Genomic DNA, 22,500 nt, shown 5'->3' with positions numbered 1-22,500 from the left:
GATCCGCCACTGCGCACAGACAGCTGCACACAAGGCTAGTAGAGTTGCTGCCTTGGTAATATAGGATATAAAGCGTAAGCAGCATTTATAGCTTTCATCTGCGTGCCAGAAACGTGCGAAATGAAGCATCCGAGTCACGGCATGCATATCTTCCGGGCCACCCAGGTTGTCACTGTCGCCATGCCGGCGCGTGTCGAGTCCGTTCCTGGCTGCGCCCGAGCTCGTCCCGCCGGAATTCCTGCCGTCGCCGCGGCTGCAGCGTTCGCCGTCGCCACAGCGTCCGCCGCCCGACAGCCCGCCTCCAGAGGCTGCCGGCGCCGGAGACCTGCAGCGAAGGCGCCGTCTGCCGCGCATTACATACTCCATGTCTCAGGTGGGCAAAGACGAAAGCTTCGCGGCCATCTTGTATTTCTGGAACCATCAACTATAAGGAACCATTAGGTCATAGGATGCAGGAAAACTCCTTTCCTGGGCAACTTTGTTCATAACTGAGAAATTTTGCCGCAAAAGAGAGTGTTGAAAACAAAAACAAAAGCAAAAACGAATGAACCTTGCCAGAGATATGGCGAAATATTTTGCAGTTTTGCCGTGTCATAGACAGTTCTATAATTACATAGTACTTTTTGTAGTTCTGTAGTCGTTTATCTAGTATGTAGTTTTCTGTAGTTCTTAGTTCTGTAATAATTTTACGAGATCGGTACAACAAACTCAAAGGTTAGTACAATGCTCTACGTTGCCGTTAGAGATTCACGCAGAAAAACCAGAAGAAAATATTTATATGAGGACAGAAAATTTTCAGTACCTTTTTTTTTTTTTTCAACTGAGCGAACACGACGAGCGAAATCTGTACACTCAATTTCATTCTTATTTTGCAGGGATGTAATGTTGGTCGTAGTCTTCTCCAGGCTGCAAAGCTTTTTATTACACCATATGCTTTTTTTTTTTTACCGCTGGCTGACTAACATCGTAATTTATAAAGTTATCTTATTTATTGATATATGTAACGGAGAAATTCTCAGGCTAGAATCAAGCCAATCTGCTTGTTCAATGGCGCATATCTACGAACATACTCAGCCCCCACCGATCAATCCGGCGTATTTCACAATGCACATAAAGTTTGCGAAAACTAGATTAGTACATCATTAGTGAAAGTGTTCGTGTAGCTTGTAAGCTAATATCCAATCATCCAGGGAGCAAAATAAGGATCTTAGTGAGGAACAAGGAGAGGTAAGGTAAGATAGATACGCAATATTTGCACCGTTGAAAGTAATTCAACTGTCTTTGCGTTACCAAACAATCGTTGCTATGGCATCCGTTAGAATGTGAGATGTAAAGACCGACATAGCCAAGAAGAACTAACTATTCGCTGGATGCTTCTCGCAATCGGGACAACTCGTGTTTGCCGATGTTCTACCACGCAGGAACACTTTGCGGTCTTGAATGGAGTGTGAACCAAAGAGCATAAGTTGCCTATCCATAGGAATGTTGAGTGAAAACAATTGCGAGAGCGCAGAGAAGTGGTAAATATGTCTTCCAAGGGCAAAATTCATATGCATAGGTTATCTGAGTAATTCCCAATCATTCTTGAGCGCTCGCCTTCTGTAAGCGTCATACTTACGAGATGGAACATTTTAGAAGATATGCATAAAACAAAAATGTCATTTTTATTAAAGCAGTCCTTTTATATATGTTGGTTATTTTTATGGTCTTAGATTTCCCGCGCCGGAAAGCTGTAGCGGTATACGCCCTCGGTTCATAAGATGTATTCTGTAATCACAAATAGTTCACACTCGGTTAAACGAAAGCTAGCTAGAAGGGAGACAAAAATGGACGGCTGAATTGGTGTGTTTTGGCCAAATACGAATTATTTGCGTTTGCAAATTCGATCTTTACTGTAGTTTTCGTTTCTAGTCACGAAGCTGTAATGCACTACATGACGTAAATGACTACCCGACATATTTGAGCAAACCGTACGGACACGCATGCACAAGCACTTATGAGAGCGTGTCTCGCTGTCGCCACCGAGCTCCTAATAAGGCCGACGCACCCCAGCAGCCTACAACATGACAACGAATCGGTGATGAAGTGCCAACTGTTGGTTGGTTAGTTTGTGGGGTGTAACGTCTCAAAGCGACTCAGGCTATGAGAGACATCGTAGTGGAGGGCTGCGGAAATTTAGGCCATCTGGGGTTCTTTAACGTGCACTGACATCGCACAACACACAGGTGCCTTACTTTTCGCCACCATCGAAACGCTGCCGTCGAGGACAGGATTTGATTCAGCATCCTTGGGAACAGTAGTCGAGCGCCGTAACCACATGCACCACCCCGGTGGGGTAAAGTGCCAACTGTCGCCGTGACCGTTTCATTGCACATGTGAAATGTACGCGCTGACGCCGATTGTGCGGGTTTTATCCAAAAGACTTCACTATATGGCCATTTAGTTCTTAACGACGGCAAGTCATTCTTTTCCAAGAATGCCACAATTTGTTTTCGACAAGGGGGAGAATAAGCGAATACAATTTTATCCGATATAAATGAGTGGTTTCAAATCGGAGAAACTGCATACATCCAGAAGCAGTCATATAATCTTTTTTCACAGAGTGGTGTTTTGCCTGTACTTTCGCTGAGTGTGCCTTCAAAATAAAAGCAAAATGCAGATCTCAAGTAACTAAAAATTACAAATTCACACTCAATTGGGTTGAATTGCGTCCTTAAGCAACAATAAATCTGGCACTTTCGTGATGCCCCCTTATGGAAGTGGAATGTGCCCACAATATCCCTACCTGTTCAACCGAATAGACGCGGCCACTATGTCGACTCAGTACTGCTGTCGTCAATTTAGAGAGTAGTCTGTTCTAGGCCACCCCTTAATACTTAGTTCTTCGCAATTTCTTTGATGCTACATTTTCCACGTCGCACTTTACTTAGGATCTCTGAGCCTCAGGAACAGAAAGCTTAGAAGGACTTCGTGCATGTATTTCAGAAAGATGTGTAAAATAATTTTGTGTGACCCTGTCACACGTATGCGTCCGGGAAGACATAAAACGAGGCTACACTTTCACTCAGCATACACGTAAAGTGCGTTTCCTTCGTTTTGGCACTGAACAACCATGAAATATTCCAAGTTGAGCATACTATATTGCATTATTTACGGTTCCAACCGAAAAAAGCACGTGCTTTTGCTGTGCCGCAGATTTACACACAAAAAAGAAAAGCAAGTGTTCCGAGAGCGTCGCACGTTGAGCCAGATAGGAGAAAGTGAATAGCGAGAACGTGTATATGAGTACACACAGCTGTACAGAGCACTCGAGAGGCGCAGTCTGCTGCGCATGTTTCACAGACGCTGGCTCCTGATATGACCTATATTTGTTTCGAGGATATGACGCGTAAAACACGACCCTTAACCCAATGAAATTAATGCTTGATAAAGTATATATTTTGGAGCTAGATACACTAGGAAATGACACGTGTACTTTTCGGTTTACCATTCAAGATTTTTAAACATGTCTGGGGACAACTGTAGTGCTCCATAAGAGGTTGGGGAACACGTATGAATATCACATCAAATCAGATTTATTTTCCAACAAGTGGATGGTCGCCTGGGCTAAAAGCTGTACAAACAGCTTGACATAGGCCCAGGAAACCGGTACACAACAGAGCAGGAGCAAACAGAAGATTCCAAAAGTACATTAACAATATTACCATGACATCAAAAGTATTATACAGCACGATATGAAAACAAAACAAAAAAGTTGATCAATGATGAAAACAATGGAATAAGCTCAATGCAGAAAGTTCGTAAAGGTGACTATGATATTTAAAGAACACATGCATGAATAGGTTATATATGCACTAAGTAGGTTCTTAACTGCTTAGGACTAAAACCAACTGTGTTTTTATGTTTGTTGAGAAAAACGGGAAGATTATGAGCCAAGGATTGTACTTTGTAGTTGGTTCTAAAATGTGGTAGAGACCACGTGTCAGTGCATCTAGTGTTTACTATTGCAGTGCGGTGTTCAAGAGATGCAAGTTTTACCAAGAAATTACCCGTACCTGTCGAACCGAAATATTTTAATTGTAACAAACGATATTTGATATTGTTAAGGGTTGAACATTTGATGTTGGTTCTAAGTTTACGATGAGACGAATAATTTTTCTTTGCAACACAAGAAGCTTGTTCATATTTGTTTTAGTTTTTGTTGCCCATACTAGAGTACAGTAGTTAACATGAGAAAGGAACAGAGCATAGTAAATTTGTAGTTTAGCACTTATGGGGAGCAATGTGCGACAACGTGAAATTACACCAGTAACAGTCGAGAGCTTTCTAGAAATATGGTTTATATGAGCGTCCCATCTAAGATGCGAAGAAAAGTATACACCTAGAACCTTATGCTCGTGAACTATCTCTATATGGTGGTCTTGAAAAATGAATGGATCTAGGGGAGGAACTACTTTATTATTAGCTCAAAATATAATGGCTTTGGATTTAATTGGGTTTACCTTGATTTTATTTGCTTTGGTCCAGGCAGAGAGTTTACTAAGGACATCATTACATTTTAGCACTAGTTGGCTGATATTTGCATAAATAAGTAGGGTACTATCATCAGCATAGATCACAAATCGAACTGAGGTGTCAATGTTGACAATATTGTTACGAGGTGGCATGACAAGCGATGTAGCATGCGGACACAACAGAAACAGAACGACGTGATGACATGATGATGAAATATGCTTTAATGGCCAGCGGGCCTAGCGCGAGCGCTCCGCCCCGCGCCACTGCCCACTTCGTCATCTTCGTAGCAATATCATTTATATAAGTGTTAAATAAAAGGGGGCCCAAAACACTTCCTTGTGGTACGCCACATACTACTGGTAAGAGAGATGACCTTTCGTTATTGATGCATATGCACTGGTGCCTATTTTCCAGGTAAGATTGCAGTAGGGCCAAAGCTGTTCCACGAATTCCATAAGATGAAAGTTTATTAATGAGAATACTGTGATCGTCGAGTCAAACGCTTTGCTGAAATAGATAAATATTCCTGCTGTCAGTAAATTATTATCAATATTTGCCCAAATTATTTCCTTCAGGCTTAGCAAAGCAGCCTCAGTAGAGCGACCCTTTCTGAAACCATACTGTGAGTCTGTTAAAATTCTTTTCTTGTCAAAAAAGTTTGCGATACGAGAAAAAATTAGCTTTTCTAATCCCTTAGAAAACACTGGGAGTATGGAAATTGGCCTGTAATTAGATACAAGATTATGATCCCCTCCTTTAAATAATACAGACACCCATGCACATTTCATAGCAGTGAGAAATATACAAGACTCAAGTACCAGACTGAAAATATGAGCTAAAGGAGATGTTAAGAATTCTAATGCGTATTTAACGGGTTTAATTTGAATATCATTGGCATCTAACGACCTACTGTTATTTAGGCCCATGAATGTGTTGTATATCTCGTTTTGATTAGTAGGACCAAGAAATATGCTCTCAACACTGTTATAAGCTATGGAAACTGTATCTGATGAAGTACAAATTGGTAGTGCAGCGTTTACAAAGTAGTGGTTCAAGTGATCTGCCAAGTCATGATCTGTCAGATTACGCCCATTTACGGTAATTGTTCTTGGAATTGAACGAGAGCCATCACTTCCAAGGACATTATTTATAATTTTCCATGCAGCACCGGGCCGTTGTCTGTTATTATTTGCAAACGGGTTAGCATAATATGCATTCTTTGCCCGCTTTAGCTCCGCGTTTACTTGATTTCTTGTTTTTTTAAACTCCTTTAGCGCAGCTTCACTGCGCGACTGGAGAAATGTATGATATAGGCGGTTTTTATTTCTGATTAATTTTAAATGCTGCCGGTTAACCCATGGTTTTCTTGTTTTATTTGATGGTCTTAGTGATACTAACGGAAAATGTTTTGCGTATGTATTCACAAAGAGTTTAATAAATTCAGCGTATGCTTCATTCACATCTAGTTTGCTGAAGACCGCAGACCAATCACAAGCAATTACGTCTTGTTTGCACGATTCCAGACTATCCTCGGTGATGGACTGAACTATTAGCGACTCCTTGCGTTCCCTTGTTTCTTTGAAAATAGTGTGATAGGTCATAAATACAGGGCAGTGGACACTTATGTCAGATGTTAGAGTACCACAGCTGTAAACAGCAGTATTATTGTTTGTCAAAATGAAGTCGAGCAACGATTGAGTACTGACAGTGATTCGTGTAGATGTTGTTATTAAGTTCAGAAAACCAGAAGAATGCAACACACTGTTAAAGTCCCGAGTAGCTTTAGTATCATCAAGTAAATTTATGTTAAAATCGCCACTGCAAACAAGGCGGAAGTTGTTGCTGCACACATGTTCGAGCAAGAGCCTACTAAACTGCGTAAAAGAATTCATGCTACCTCCTGGTGGACGATATACAACTGATACGGTTACATTTTTGCTCTGTAAGGTTATTATCTCATAGTCAGACGTTACTTTACTAAATTCAGGTACAATTTCGCAGTTCTTGCGCATTGTAACGTAAACCGCGACACCACCTGTACGATTCTGCCTGTACGATTCAAAAAGAAATTATTGTAATCTTTTAATCTTAACATTTGGCATCCATCATAGTACCATGTTTCTGATAACATCACAATGCTGAATTTAAAACTAAAGTCATTGAGAAATGAAGTAAGCATGTCCTCTTTTCCAGTCACCGACAGTGCATTGATAGGCAGAACTGATTCAAAATGGTTTTCTGGAACTTCGACATTTTTAGGAAAAGTGAATTCTTGATAATTCATTGCAGAATTCATGATATGATTGTCAATGTTCGTTGTTTTCAGCACAATAGGATTTACTCCGGTTTGGAAAATATCTCTTCTAGACTAGTTTCGCGCTGTATCAACACGGCTGAGCTGCCATCTGCTTGCTTTGCATAGATTTTGCCGTTGAATAGGTAGGTTGGTTGGTTCATAATAAGGGAAAGGCGCAGTATCTGTCACACTTGCTCTGTGGACACCTGAACCGTTTCTTTTTCACAGCCATGGCAAGCAATTTCTTGAGTTTCGGACAGAGGCGCTCATTTGCGAAAACAGGTGCTTTATCCTCAAGGCCGAGGTCATCATTTGTCAGGCGCACTTTCTTTGCTTTCCTTATAACAGCATCACGTTTCGTGCGTGTTTTAAACTGTACGACAATGCTTTTTGTCTTATCAGTCTTTCGCGTGGGCACTCGATAGCAGACTTCTATATCGCTTTCCGTTATTGGTTCGTTCACAGCACAACCGATCTTAGAAAGCAAATCTGGCAAGCTTTCATTTTATTGTTCAATAACACCCTGAAATTCGATGTTTGCTTTCCGAGAATACTGTTCCAGAGAGATCATTCGGTCTTCAAGTACTTGAATTTTAGTTTCTGCTGCAAAGCAATTTTTGCGGAGGGATTCATTTTGCGTTGCCAGATCTTCTCTCTTCAAGATTTCTGCCTCCAGTTTCTGCTTTAGTTCCTCTGTTGTTCCGTGAGCAAATTCAAGGCTCTGAACCAAATTTCTCTGTTCAGTTTTCAAATCCCGTATTTCACTGCGCAAATCCCTTTCTATGGACTCGCGAAACACTTTCAGCTCTTGCCTTATTTCCTCTTTGAACTTGCGGAGGTCGGCCTCTTTAACTGACATATCGCTTGCGATATGCAGAGCAAAATTAAAGACAGCGCTGAAATTGCAGGCTCAATTTGTTTCGTTAGTTAGGAACAGTAGTGCATGGTCAATACAAATGAATAACCAGAGCAGCAGCAGCGACAGCAGAACAATGAATTGATAAAAAATAAAGAAATAAGCACTATAGTGACAGGACTAACCTGCGCAAGAATAAGGGGCAACTTAGATGCTGCACACTTTGCTGTCGCTGCTGCTGTTGTGATGATCTGCAGATGACGGCTTGAATCTATGGGCAGGGGCTCCCGGAAGGCCAGCAGGACTATTTCCGGAAGGTTGGGCGTGCGCAGTTGCAGAAAACCTTGCACGTGTCGTCGGTTCCTGGGGTGGTGCGGCTGATAGGTGATGGTAGCAGGCGAGAATGGAATGTGAGCTCAGCTGCGTCGGGAATCGGCCTGCGCAAGAATATATTTGCGCACTTTCGAAAACACCTGGGCTACGGTTCCCCTGACATCGATATAGAGCGACGTAGGGAATTTCGTCAGTGACCGTATTTCAGTCCGTTAAAGATCTCACGGCGTTAAGATTTTGTGCATGTGAGTGAGTGAGAAGACTTTACTTACACCGACATGGACCTCGGGGGAGGGGCTCAGCCAGGGGGAGGGTCTCCTTGCCGGCTCTCCTGCGCCGTGGCCGCAGAGAAGGTCTTGGAGTAAGCCTCCTCCGCCAGGCGTAGGAGGATCTTTTGTTCATCCACATTTGGGGAATATAACAATCAACTGAGTACTGTTTTGAATACCGCAAGCCCTTCCCACGCACCTGCGAAGGCAGCGCGAGCACGGCCAACTATCGGACATCCGAGAAGTTAATATTATCAGGCATGCGCACAGAAGAGGACAAGGAAGTGTGAAAAGAGGCTGTCCAGAATGTAGGTTGAAGAAGACAAGCTCACCATTTGTTGGTTAGCGCACCAGGCTAAGGTGAAGAATCGCTCTGAAATAAACCTTAATAGAGCGGTGGCCGGTGCCGCAACGATCACCACGGATTCTTCTCTGCCTCGTTCGAGCCGACGACTCGCTGGGCTCCCCCGTGGACCATCACAAGAATCCAATACGGCGATTTAAGGCAGCCAGGACTAGTGGCACCCGCTTGGCGGCATTGCCGTGAGCCACGGACCTTTTCTGGCAAGGCTGGCGAAGACGTGGACGAGTGGCTCACCAATTGCCAGCGGGTGAGCAAGTAAAATCGCTGGGATGCCACAGTAAAGCTGACAAATGTTTTTTTTTCTTGGACTCTCTAGCCCTGACGTGGTTTGAGAACCATGAAGCGTTCCTAACGAGCTGGGATTGTTTTCAAGAGTAGATTCGAAATTGTTTCCTGGATACCGCGGCAAAGCGGAAATGCGCAGAGCGGACTTTATTCCAACGAGCCCAGTGCCCAATGAAACATGCACAACGTACATTGAAGAGGTCATAAAACTCTGAAAAGCAGTGAATCCGAGCATGTCTGAAGAAGACAGAGTTGGCCACCAGTTAAACGGAATCACGGTGGACGCATATAACTTTTTAATTACAAAAGACAACTTGAATTCTCCGATTGCCGTGATCAAGCACTGTCATACGTTCGAAGCTTTAAAGCTGCTTCGCATAAACCCAAACTTCGGCCGTTTTCCTAACGTGACCACTGTTGCAAGCTTGGATTTTCACGAGCATTCACATGAGCCTCCGCATTTAGCCAACATGATTCGCCAAATTGTCCGTGATCAACTCTCCCGCCATCCAGATATTGTGAACCGCAGTGCAATCCCCTGTGATAGCTGCTCCCTGCATGAAGCTCCCATCCAGCGCTCTTCTAATTGGAGTTCTATCACTCCTCCTCCTATCCGTAACCCCTGAAACGACTCCTATGGCCCTGCTCCAGCTCTTTCCCACTACAGTGCGCCACCTCATCCGCAACGACCTCAGCGGCTGGACTTTGCTGATAGCTTCGATCCTGCTTCCGAAGACTACTATTTGGTCAGTGCTTGTGAACCACCAGTATGTTACCGCTGTGGTATGCTTGGCCACATATCCAGATTCTGCCGCCGCCAGAACCCGGTTCCATGCTACCAGTGCCAATGGTCGAATCGTCGTTCTAACGTGAGTCCAGAAGTCCGTGACCCGACCTATCCTCCTCCTTCCGGCTCCTACCACTGCGCACCACCACGCAACGACTCCCCAGCGTCTGACCGCAGCCTGACTCCTCCTGCCAGCCTCTCCCGACGTTCGCCCTCTCCTCGCAGTTCTTCGCCGCCACCGGGAAACTAAAATGTGCGGCCGATGGAGGTGCGGTCGCCAGGTCATCGATATTGCCAATTCCTCTACCGGTCGTTATGCTAAAGAACCGCTTGGAAGTGTTAGTGGATGGTGTTTTTGTTATGGCCTTAATGGATACGGGTGCTGCAGTTTCCGTGATGACCTTAAATTTTAAGAACCACCTCGGCCGCAAAATTATGTTTCGTTGGGATTGAATTGTCATATTTCGAAGTGTAGGGGTAGAATCGTTGGTTTCGCTAGACATTTGTTATGTAAATGTAGCGATCGCTGGGCACGAGTTCAGAACTGAATTTACGGTGCTCCCTCGCTCTACGCACGACATTATTCTAGGAGTTGGCTTTTTACAGCAGTGTGGCGCAACTCTCGGCTTCAACAGTAACGAGATATCAATCAGCCCCGGCCTTCGATCGGCCCTCATAGAAGAATCACCGCGGGCTGTCCAAGCGTTTTCTGTCTTCGAGGATACCGTCGTTCCGGCGATGTCCGCCATCTTCGTCCCAGTTGTGTCCTCGGGCGCGGTTCCCAATGCCTTCGACGCTCTGGTGGAACCCATTTCCCTTTCCGGTGCCACAAATAGTGTGTTGGTGCCCCGCAGTGTTGTTCGCGGGAACGAGGGCCGTGCCACGCTTTGGACTGTCAACCATACCAATGAACCTGCCGTATTGCCGCGTGGTTTGAAATTCGCCGACTTTGAAGAAGAACGCCTTTCAATGCACATCGCCGCGTCCAGTGATGGCGTTGCTCGTTCAACTAGACGTCCCGATCATGCCGATTCCCAGTTTAAGTCCATGATAAACGAATCGCTACCCTCCAACGACCGCCGAATATTGATGGGGGTTCTTATGAAACATGCGGACGTGTTCGACTTTGCTCGAAATCAGCCACCACCGATTCCGCCTTCCCGCACTCATTACATGATCGACACTGGATCTGCACACCCGATTAGACAGAGCCATACCGTTTCTCACCTTCAGAACGTAAGATAATTGACGAGCAGGTCCGAGATATGATGCAAAGAGGAATTATTCAGAAATCATCTAGCCGGTGGGCCGCCCCTGTGATTCTCGTGAAAAAAAAAAAAAGATGGCATTTGCGATTTTGTGTCGACTATCGCCGCCTCAATACTGTCAAAAAGAATCATGTTCACACACTCCTGCGCTTTGATGATGCCATTGACTGCCTCCATTCAGCTTCCTACTTTTCCTCTAGTGATTTACAGTCCGGATACTGGCAGATACCGATACATCCGAAAGACAAAGAGATGACGGCATTCGTGACTCAAGATGGGTTATATGAATTTAATGTGATGCCTTTCGGCCTATGCAACGCTCCAGCTACCTTCGAAAAATTTATGGACAGCCTTTTGCGCGGACTGAAGTGGGAAATTTTCATCCTTTACCTAGATGACGTAGTGGTTTTCGGAAGGACCTTCACCGAGCATAACAGCCGTTGAGTTGCGGTCCTTAACTGCATCGAGAAAGCCGGTATTGAGCTGAAATCTAAGAAGTGCCGCTTCGGTGAACGCCAGATCAATGTGGTTGGGCATTTGGTTGACAAAGACGGTGTTAGGCCGGACCCAAAGAAGATTGAAGCCGTCAGCGGCGTCAAAGAGCCCAAGTCTGTGAAAGAACTCAGGAGCTTCCTGGGATTTTGGTTCTTACTTCCGACGCTTCATCTCTAAGTTTGCTGACGTAGCCTACCCGCTTGCAGAAAAATATTCCTTTCAAATGGACTCCAGAATGTGATTTTTAGTTTCGCCAGCACAAGTTTCCTCTTACCTCGTGGCCCGTACAGCTTCGTTTCAGCCCGACAGTTCCCACTGAACTTCACACTGCCGCAAATGGCATCGGCGTGGGTAATGGGCTCATACAACGCCATGACGAAAATCAACACGTTGTCGCTTGCGCAAGTCGCACCCTTAGCAAGTCTGAACGCAACTATACAGTGACGGAGCAAGCGTGTCTTGCCGTCGTTTTTGGTGTACAGCGGTTTCGCTCGTGCCTTTAAGGACGTGCATTTGCAGTCCTCACTGATCATCATTCGCTTTTCTGGCTGGTGAATCTGCGTGACCCCTGCGGTCGGTCGGACCGCTGGGCATTACGCCTTCAGGAGTTCAACTTTACAGTATCGTATGAAAGTGGCCGCCAACACGCTGACACTGAATGCCTCTCGCGGCTGCCTCTCGCAGCTACCCTTTGTGATCACAACTTAGACGACTATCTTGCCGCCGTTTCCGTACAATTTCCGGATCTTGCCACTTTTTAGTGAGAACAACGAAAAGATCAAGACTTGCTACCACTTTTTGAAAACGCTCGTGATCTGGCATCTACGAACCCTTTCTGCATTCGCGATGGTTTGCTGTATCGGAAAAATTATTCGTCTGGCGGTGCACGCTTTCTGCTAGTCGTTCCGGCTAGCCTCTACTCGTTTGTTCTACACGCTATGCACGATGATGTTACAGCCGGGCACTTGGGGTTTCCCAGGACTCTCACCCCCATTAAGGAACGTTGCTACTGGCCAAATAGGCGCCGAACGACTCAGCGTTACGTGAACTCCTATGTGCAGTGCCAGCGATTCAAGCTCCCCACGACTTATCCGCCGGGCCTTTTACATCCGGTGACACAACCGACCACACCATATGAGCAAGTGGGTGTTGACCTAATAGGCCTGTTTCCCCGCTCGTCTAAAGGCAATCGTTGGGTCATCGTGTGCGTTGATCAGCTCACGCGTTACTGTGAAACTGCCGCCATCCCTTCCGCCACCGCCGCTGACGTCTCTTTCTTTCTTCACGCTGTCGTCCTCCCTCCTCGTGTCATTATCTGTGTACGCCGCCAGTTTACGGCAGATGCTGTGGAACAGCTTCTGCGCAATTGTACTTGCCAGTTGCGTCACTCTACACCGTACCACCCCCAGATACATGGCCTCGTTGAACGTACAAACCGGACACTAACGAACATGCTTGCGATGTATGTTGACTCGCAGCGCAAGAACTGGGATGACGTGCTTCCATTCATTACATATGCCTATAACACCTCCAAGCATGAGACAATTGCTTATAGTACATTTTTTCTCCTCTACGCCCGTCCGCCTTGACGTTTTCTCGACACCATTTTGCCGTTCTCTCACGACATCGAGCCTTCTGTTTCGAGCACCTTCTGCCGCGCTGAAGAGGCTCGTCGGGTCGCCCAATTACGCACTCTATCCTCGCAAGAGCGCTCTAAGCAGCGCTACGATCGTCGGCATCAGGATGCCTCCTATACTTTCAGAAGACTTAGTGTGGCTCTGGACACCTCTCCGTAAGCGTGGTTTGTCGCAAGAGCTGTTGTCGCACTACACATGCCCATTTATTGTTCGCACATGCATCAATGAGTTGAATTACGTCGTGTCTCGCCAATGTTCCCAAGTCCGCCCCTCTCTGAAAACACAAGTAATCCATGTCGCAAGAATGAAGCGCTGCCGCTCTCGGGACTCTGACTTGACAGCCCAGGGGCTTCGTCTCCGAAGGGGGAAATGTCAGACATGCGCACAGAAGAGGACGAGGAAGTGTGAAGAAGAGGCTGTCCAAAATAGAGTTTAAGGAAGAGGAAGCTCACCATCGGTTGGTTAGCGCACCAGGCTAAGGGGAAGAATCACTCTGTTAATAAACGTTAACAATATTTTTGGCAGATATCTAGCAAGGCTATTGGTTATTGTCCATGCGAACAACTTACATGTTCGTAAGGTGCAGTGGCAGCCAATGTGACAGTACTTCAAGACAAAAGAAATTGTCAGGGAATTTCCCGCCTTTATTCTTCTGCGATTAGATTTCGTCCTTCGTTTTTCTTTAGGTTCCGTTCGACAATATATAAATCTTACGCTCCCGCACACGAGACAAAAAAAGGAGTTCTCAAACCCCATTTGCACAGGACTCTCACTTGGTGGGACCAGGACCCGAGCGGGCGCTCTACCCGGCGCTGCCGTACTCGCCCTTCAGTTCCCCTTCGTCGTCGCCCAGGCTGGGCCGCAGCATCCGCGAGTCCCGCCGGGTTTCCATCGAGGCCCACAAAGGCTACACGCAGCTCAACCAGTACAGGCTCAAGGAGGAGATCGGACAGGTGAGAATAGGCGCAGCAAACATCTGATTTTTAAGATGCGGTGTTTTTCTCTTAGCATAATATTTTTAGCCTAGTAGTTGCCAATGAAAGGCATGCGAATATATATATATATATATATATATATATATATATATATATATATATATATATATATATATATATATACTGGCAAAGATCCTCTCATAACGGTGCTAAAGATATATATATATATATATATATATATATATATATATATATATATATATCTTTAGCACCGTTATGAGAGGATCTTTGCCAGTGCGAAGCAGACCGGACTGCATTGCACTGAGGTGCTTAGTTCTGGCTTTTGAATATTTTTGACAGCAATGCGTTTCTGCGTGCAGAGTGGGCATCATGATTTTTTATGGCACTAATTTACGTTGTGCGCGGCTCGCTGCTGATTCGCCCGCCAAAGGCATTCAAGATTTTGTTTTTTGTATGTGCAACAAAATACTGCCTTATCTGGGTTAATAAAGCAAAACTTTATTCTTACAATCCTCCACTATCCTCTGTCTAATGCCAAGGTTATTTCAATTTGATGATTGTGCCGAAAAAGGACATTGAACGTTGGGGCCGCTCAGCCGCATGTGAAGAGAAAGAAATGTTTGCGGGTACATGAAATTTAAATATTCTGTGGTGCTTACTGTAAAGGTCAAATGAAGAACGACTTTTCATAAGTAAAAACAAGGCGCACTGTTTAGCTTCCGTCATTCAGACAAAGCAGCAGCTTATGGCAACAGCGCTCAACGTAGACGGGAACACGAGAAGGCGACGCCATGAGCGCGTTCCTTTCGACAACGTTTATTTCAACAACGTTTATTTCAACAAGTTCACAGCTTCATATACCCTTGCAAACAGCCGCAACACGCTGGTACATTAACAGCTGACACACAAATTTTCATACTGCCCTTTAGCGTTTAGTGCACAATTCTTCTTCCCTCAGAGAATTCTGAAATGTGCATGTAACACCGATACGGTGACAGAAATCACAGCGTCCCTGTAATGCCAGTCAAGCTTTGCTCTAGAACGTCACCAAGACAAGCAGCAAGAGGGTTCGGTACGGAATATTGAGGCTTGCTCTCTAGTGATCGTGTCGTATTGCTCTGCGTTATTGAGGGGTAAAATTCAGAGATCTAACGAAACGTGGAGTCTAGGGCAGTATCCTAATTATAGTAAACGCAGATAATAAGTACTAAATGCATAACGCAGTGTCGATTCTTATGGAACTTGTGAAGTCTCTTACAGACGTTGAGATGCGAAGCTCTTGTTAATGTATATAAAACGCAGCCCGCCTTCCATCCCCTTCCAGAACAGACATACGGCTGCTCGCGTGGAAAATTAAACAGTATGCAGTAGTACTAAGTTTAACACAGTTTTGTTTTCTGTCAGTGATTTTATTTTTCATAACAACGTTTGCGAAGCGTTTGCATTCATTTATGGCGCCCACACAGGAAGTCCTCTTAAGATAAGGCTCATTCAGCAGGGTAATAGACCTTTCTTTTTTTTTCTCTCTTGCATTACCACAATGTGTTCAACACAGCTTGTTTCTTGTTTGTTTCAATTCCAGGGCTCCTTTGGAATAGTGAAGCTGGCCTACAGTGAAGAAGATGACAGTCATTATGTAAGTACCTATGCTGATTGTTGTTTTAGAAGCCATGTGGACTGCAATGTTCTATTGTTTTTTTATAACGCTTTATTAGTATAAGAATTTAGGACCCGAAAACTTACATAAATTGTTACCAACTAAAATATTGTATTTCCTCTTTATTCGTCGCCTAAAAGCCAGATATTTAGCCATAAATGGTGCTCCCAAGGTCCATATTCAATATTATTTTTCGAGACGCAGCCTGTCAACCTTTTTTTGCCGTTCGCGGAATTGGTGCGAACCTTTCGTGCACCGTTAGGAATTGCAGAGGGAAACTTTTTCACTCAAAGCCTGGTCCAACGCTGCTCACTTCTTTACTCATTACTGCTTTCTCTAAAAACAGACTTTGTAGGTGGCACATGCGCTGAAAAAAAAAATTGAGGAAAGTTATAACTGGCGACATGGATTGGCTAAATATAAATCTTTTTCTTGTCCAGCGCTGCCTTCAAAGGGTTGCTACTTCCCGCTCCAAACTATTTTTTAATGCTGGAATTATTTTCAAGGGCTTGTAAAGAGCAGTTTCCGAGGTCATAACGGCGTAGGCGTTTTGGTTGTTGACCAGATTAAACTTTACGGATGAAACATTCGCCGGGCAGGCAATAATTACACAAGTTTTTCGCAAAATTGCTGAGTGATAGGATTAGATGCTATTTTTTTTTATTGTTTAAAACCAACGCCTGAAATTAAGAAAACTTAAAGAAGCTATTCAGCTTCCTTTCAATCTACTTCCTGTATTTTTTCTGATCCTGTTTTTGCTATGCAGGTATAACGGGTAGCGTGTCACAGAGACAGATCTGTTTCGCAACAATGTTGTTTTCGAAAATGCCTCGCAACGAAAGGCTTCAGGCGTATCTTCACTGCTGTTTTTGCGTTAGCTTTCAGACTGCTTCGCTGTTCAGTCTGCACTTGCTTTTAGGTTTTGCCAAGGGCAAGCCCAAAATTACAAAACATAGTGCGACAGGGCAAAGGCTCAATTATACGTGAGATGGGAACATTATGCCGCACTGGAATTGCATTTACTGGAGTATCTAGAACGCTAGAGAAGGTCGTCCTAATTCTTTCAACGTTTCGTTCACGCAAGCGTTGCTTCCGCCATCTGGCGGTAAATGCTAAAACCCATGGCTTTTCGTTTTGCTTGTTCTTGTTCTGAATTCTTACGGTTAGGCTCATGGCTTTCGTTCTTTTTAACAGGGGTGCTTTTAAATCGTTTTTTGTCCACCTTGACAAATATTTTGTTTCGCTTTTCTTCCTACAGGCAATGAAGATCTTGTCCAAGAAAAAGCTTTTGAAGAGGGCTGGCATGTTTGGTGAGTGGGCCTGGCATTGGAAAAAAAAAAAAATCGCTGTTTTCGAGTGCGCACAGATTATACATAATTAACGCGAATTTTCATAGTCTTTATTTGGAGTCTCTCTTTTCATCTACGCATGATGACACACTTTACGATCAATGCTAGTTTCTTTCCAACAAAGATCACTTCGTGATTATAACTTTACTGTGAAGGATTATCGTTACATCCGTCTGCTTTGATCCTTCTTAAGCTTTCTTCCTTGCTAATGAGAGCACGTGTCGACCGAATGACCGGAAAAGCAAGACAAGCTGTGTTCCCAATTAGTAAAATGATAAATGGGCAGGATATCACGTACGGCCAACAGTAGCATCTCAACATTTCATTTTACTTAGAACACTTTCCCCGTTGCATTAGATCAGGGTGTCGATAGGCTAGAGTATAGCCGCCGAGGCTATCATCCGGAAGCTGAAGAAGCCTCGCTTCAGGCCTAATGGGGGGTTCTCTTTTCGTTACTTGCCTGGCTGCTTTTTGTTTTGCACTCGCCACTAGATCTAAACCTACGTCAATGCAGTGAAAAATACGGCCAAGCGCTACATTTGAGCCAAACAACGTTTCCAAAAAGAAAAGCAAAATTGGCACCTCCTTTGTACAGCCTATATGTCTCGTTATTCCCCGGAGTTTTTCCGGATGTTATCGTAGGCAGCGGCTCTTTTTCACTATTTGTTTTTTTTTTTAGCTTATTTTCTATCATTACTGTACGTATTCTAGAAACCTTTTGCTAAATGTGCTCATTGAAAACGGTTCGCAGAGTTAATGTGATGGGCGCTGGCAGAGGTCACCAACTGCCTGCAAAGCGACAGGGTGTTAAAAACGGAACTCACTCTGTGAGCAAGCTGTGCATATTTAATGATTTCGTCATACGTTGCTTGTCGGCCACTTTCTTTTTTATTGAAGATGAGCAGCCGCCGTTTGCTATTTCTCTTTCATTTGCTATGAGAAGGAAGCGATGAGAAGGACGAATTTCAAGCTATATACGACGGCACTGTGAATTCAAGCCTGTCCTTGAACAAACTTTCCACAACGGCACGTTTTATATGCCATATCCGTATAGCCTGCTCGGTGCGAGCTTGTGTCAAACGTGCTTCTAAGTTTTTCTTGATGTTTGCATGCGCATGGCTCCGTGAGATGACAGACATAGCTCTTTTCGTGGACCATTTTACTGGTCGCTCCGTAATTTTCACTGACGCTCGACGTTTAAGCATTTTATTTCTGACCACTCCCTGTGCCGTTCTTCTCTAGGGCGCAAGCCACCTCCGCGGAAAGGACGTAGCAATAGCACCAGCAACCCCTTGGACCAAGTATACCATGAAATAGCCGTCCTCAAGAAACTCAATCACCCAAATATTGTGAAGTTGGTAGAGGTAAGGAAGTTTTATATCTCAGGTTTCGTTTTAATGGTGACACTTCAATCCAAATGGGTAATTTGGCCGAAATTTTTGATTTCTAAAATTATATATTTTCATAACTCTCAGGTTTCTTTCGGCATAGTGTCGAAATAATATTACAAAATTTGTAGTAAACATTCGCAAATAGGTTTTTTTGTTTTCGCACACGGTAGGAGCAAATTGCCCAACGAATAAAAGATACCCTAGCTTTGCAAGGACAGAGCAACGTAATCTTTGCTTCAACGTCGAAAGTACATGTCGAACCTTACGCCACATTTTCTTAGCCGGGAAAATTGTACGAGCCAATAAAAGAAGTAAGCACGGAAATAAAGTTATGGTCAGTTTTTTTCATATTTCGCCGGATTGCTGTCGCGCATCCGTGTGGCCGTTCATGACCAAAGGCATATAGGTTGCACTTGTTGCGCACGACCTTTAAGGCATCTAAGAGTGCAATAAAACTCTCATATTGCCACATATGGCTGTAATACTATTTGATATCGATTTCTGTGAAGCAGTGGCGTAAATATCCACGGTGAATGTGACGTCTACTTTTAAATTTGCGGCGCTTTTAAAAAAAAACTAACAAACTTTCTGAACATAACGGCCGTGTACGTAACGTGCTCACAGCAAAAAACGTTGTGCACTAAGTTATGCAATCATTCAGCTCCTCAAAGCTAGCTTTAGAAGTTGGGTAGCTGTAAGCATTGAATAACCATGCTATTTGACTTGAAAGGAAACTGAGTTCTGAAATCAGTGTTCATTGTTTCAGAAATGTCCAGTTGGTTTCGCAGTTTATACTTGAATACTTAAAGTACCTTTACTTGCCACCTCTCATTTAAGGCGATATATAACGAGTAACTCTGACTATTCTCATGCTTTTATATAAAAAATTAGTACATTTCTTTAGGTGAAATGCTTGGCGGTGATTTTACAGAAGATCGCTAATACATATCTATAATGCACAAATGTGTCAGACATTATCTAGTAAAAACGTGAAAGTTTTAAGGACAACATTTATTGCGATATTGAAGGGTGCCAGTAGCCAGTACGAGTGCAGTTTATAAATTTTGAGAATTGGCGTGATGCTTGCCAATGTATAGATTGAAAAACATCTTTTCAATGCTATTTTATTCGTCTTCCCCACGTTGCATGTTGACATAATGGTTTCGTTTGCGTTTCTAATATACCAAATAGAGTTTTAGGTCTTGTACGTTATGATGCATAAGCGACGATATTGTTTGCAGTGACTCCACCTATATAGAATGCCGATCGGGAACCCAACCACCTAATTTAAAGCCACAATAGAGATTCAATGATTTTAACTTTGGACCTTCTTTCTGCGTTGGCGACCTCTAATTTTTGACATGTAATCTTGCACGATAAATGTGAAAAAGTAGAACCGTTTTATCTTTCATATTAGCCACATCAGATCACTGATTGTCCCCGTTGCTCTAGTTCACTTGCGCAGACTCACCTACAGATCTCAAACAATCTGCAAAATGAATAACTGCAGACATCTGAAGAAACCATCCGGTATAATCAAGTGTGTAAACTTGATATTAGTAAACTGAAGGTCATCAACACTAAAGGAAATTCAATTTAGAATTATCCGAAACGCAACGACGGTTCAGAAATGCACTAGATTTTCCTGAAGAATCTCGCCTGCATCTGCATTTGTAGATAACATTTTATGCCGCGAGTCAGGCTATCAGAATGAAGGCAATAATAAACTGGCTTATAAAAGCTTGTTAACTTGGTTTCAGCGCATGCCATCTTGACAGCGTATCTCGCAATTTTTAGGGAGCAAAATTAAAGATGGTTATAGACTTTATGCATCATAATTCATAAGAAGTGGACGAAACTTCGGGGATCACATTACGGTCCCGTGCTGCCGTTGTGCAATAATGCTACACGAGAAAGCCCAATTTGATGATCTCTCTTAAACGCGACCTTGAGGTTTGCGGCTTTACACTGCAATGTTGATGCACACAATTTAACAAAATAACCCCAAAAAGATATCCTGCGATGTTGACAGAATAAATTCAGAGATGTATTTCGGCGCTCCAAAGGAAAACTAATAACTAGACTCGATGTTTCATTATGTAGAGCTAGTTAAGTTTGGTATGACCTAACCTAAATAATGTTGCTTTACTGCACGCTGAAGCTGCACGAACTGGGGGGAGTATCTGGCACGGTTTCCTAAATATTATTCTTGGAGCATGCATGCCAACTTCCTCGCATTGTAGGTGTATCAAGAAAATCCGTTGTCGTTTTTAAATTGTTTTTTTTGAGGCAAGAGAGTTGGCTAAAGCGGCATATTCGCCTGTTTTGGCGAAGCTCACAGATTACATCAATGACGTTAACTCCACAGCTAGTTAACAAAGTTCTAGTTACCTGCTTAACTATACAACACATGCGCGCATGGATGTCGCCAAACGAGTCAATTATTACGACAAACTGTGCGAGTTTTTTATTCCTAATTTCTTTCCCTAAGTCGCACATAGTAAAAAACAAAAAAATCCAGTTTTCTATTAATACGTCTCCCACACCTCGTTTCTAGCATTTAAGCATTTAAAACAAGGTACAAAATATCGAATGATACTCATGATTACCCTCTTGGTAAAACTCGTTTTGAGAGAACGTATCGTCCGGGCTCGCCGTCTCGTTGTGAGTGGCCGACGACACCTATCAGCATCGTTTTTATACGTCATAAACGTTTGCTGAAACAATGAAATGGTGGCCTATGATCGGCGATTAGTGTTGTGCTGACCACTGGCAGCCATTTCAGATTGACGTTGTACTTATCCATCTCACAGTGAAAACAGAAAAAGAAGAAAAAGAACTAATATGCCCAGTTGAAGTGGCCATTTTCTTTATTTGTGTTATAATGTTGCTTATCCAACGTACGGGTAGTTGTTCGTCTGGTTGTGGTCGAAACAGCACATACGTTTCGTTGGCTCAAATCACTGTTTAGAGTGCGCTGGGATATATTCTTGCATGAGCAGCGTTACTAAATCGCTTTTCACATTTTGCTGAGTTCTTTTAAATCCACAAAAGGTCCGCGACAGACCACTTTAATACCATAAAACCTTATCGCTTGTTTTTAAACGCATCTAGAAATTAACGGAGCACATTTTGCCATAAAATGGAAGTTACAAATTTGCGCGAGCAGTCGTATTTGTTGAACTCAATAAGTAAAGTATAAAAATATCGCAACGAGACCGATTTATTACAGTACCATCAGCTGCACCATATGAAGGTAAGCAAACAGGATGACTGGCCTGGCTGCAACTAAATACGTGTCCGCATGTTTTTCAATCTACGGTAAACTTCTGCAAACACCTTTATGATTATCCACACAATGTACGATGCAGGAATGAAGGCAGCCATTATTATTCATCACTTTTCATTGAGGAGGCGTACCTGAATAAATAGAAGCGGCGACAGTCAGCAATGTGTGCTAGACACTGTGAAGGTAGAGCCAATCAAGCACTTGAATTATCTATTGAGAAGTGGCACACGTGAATAGCTTGCGCTCAGTGGAAAGCAAAATTTTAACTCTGAAAGCAAGTTAGGAACATCATCAGCAGCATCATAAGCAGCCGGACTGCACCCACTGCAGGGCGAAGGCCTCTCCTATATCCCTCCACTTAACCCCGTCCTGTGCTCGCTGCATCCACTTGACCCCTGCGGACTTCCTAACCTCATCCGCCCAACTGACTTTCTGTCAACCGTTGCTACGCTCTTCTTCGGTGGTGTCCAATTTGTTACTCTTTTCGAACATCGGTTATCCATGCCCATTTCGTCTTCTTGATTTCGACTAGAATGTCATTAACTCGAGTTATTTCTCTGACCCACTCTGCACGTTTCCTTTCTCATAACGATTTCTGAACCTACCATTTTCCATTCCATAATCTTTCTCTCTTTCTTTTTCTTTATTCTCTATTTTCTCTTCTGTCCGCACGAAGCAGCGGAGGTGGCTCAGCTACAGAGCCAGTAGCAGGCCCATGCATTTTCTTTTCCTTCTTCCTACAGCCACAACAAC

At 43.7% G+C, this 22,500-nt stretch overlaps 1 protein-coding gene across 1 annotated transcript in view; it reads left to right on the top strand.

Annotated features, from left to right (window-relative positions):
• Nucleotides 1-22,500, top strand: part of LOC146196341 (calcium/calmodulin-dependent protein kinase kinase 1) — a 154,384-nt gene that overhangs the window by 96,742 nt on the left and 35,142 nt on the right. Inside the window, exons 5-9 of the mRNA XM_084596965.1 lie at nucleotides 166-373; nucleotides 13,870-14,058; nucleotides 15,644-15,697; nucleotides 16,977-17,028; nucleotides 18,310-18,431. Coding sequence (XP_084453091.1) covers nucleotides 166-373; nucleotides 13,870-14,058; nucleotides 15,644-15,697; nucleotides 16,977-17,028; nucleotides 18,310-18,431 — 625 coding nt within the window. The remainder of the gene's footprint in view (nucleotides 1-165; nucleotides 374-13,869; nucleotides 14,059-15,643; nucleotides 15,698-16,976; nucleotides 17,029-18,309; nucleotides 18,432-22,500) is intronic.

The sequence above is a fragment of the Amblyomma maculatum genome, chromosome 3, assembly GCF_055883805.1.
Source record: "Amblyomma maculatum isolate TAMU_Amacu chromosome 3, ASM5588380v1, whole genome shotgun sequence".
Taxonomy (NCBI): domain Eukaryota; kingdom Metazoa; phylum Arthropoda; class Arachnida; order Ixodida; family Ixodidae; genus Amblyomma; species Amblyomma maculatum.
Note: the sequence above shows the minus strand (reverse complement) of the source record. Positions and strands in the feature narration are given on the sequence as shown.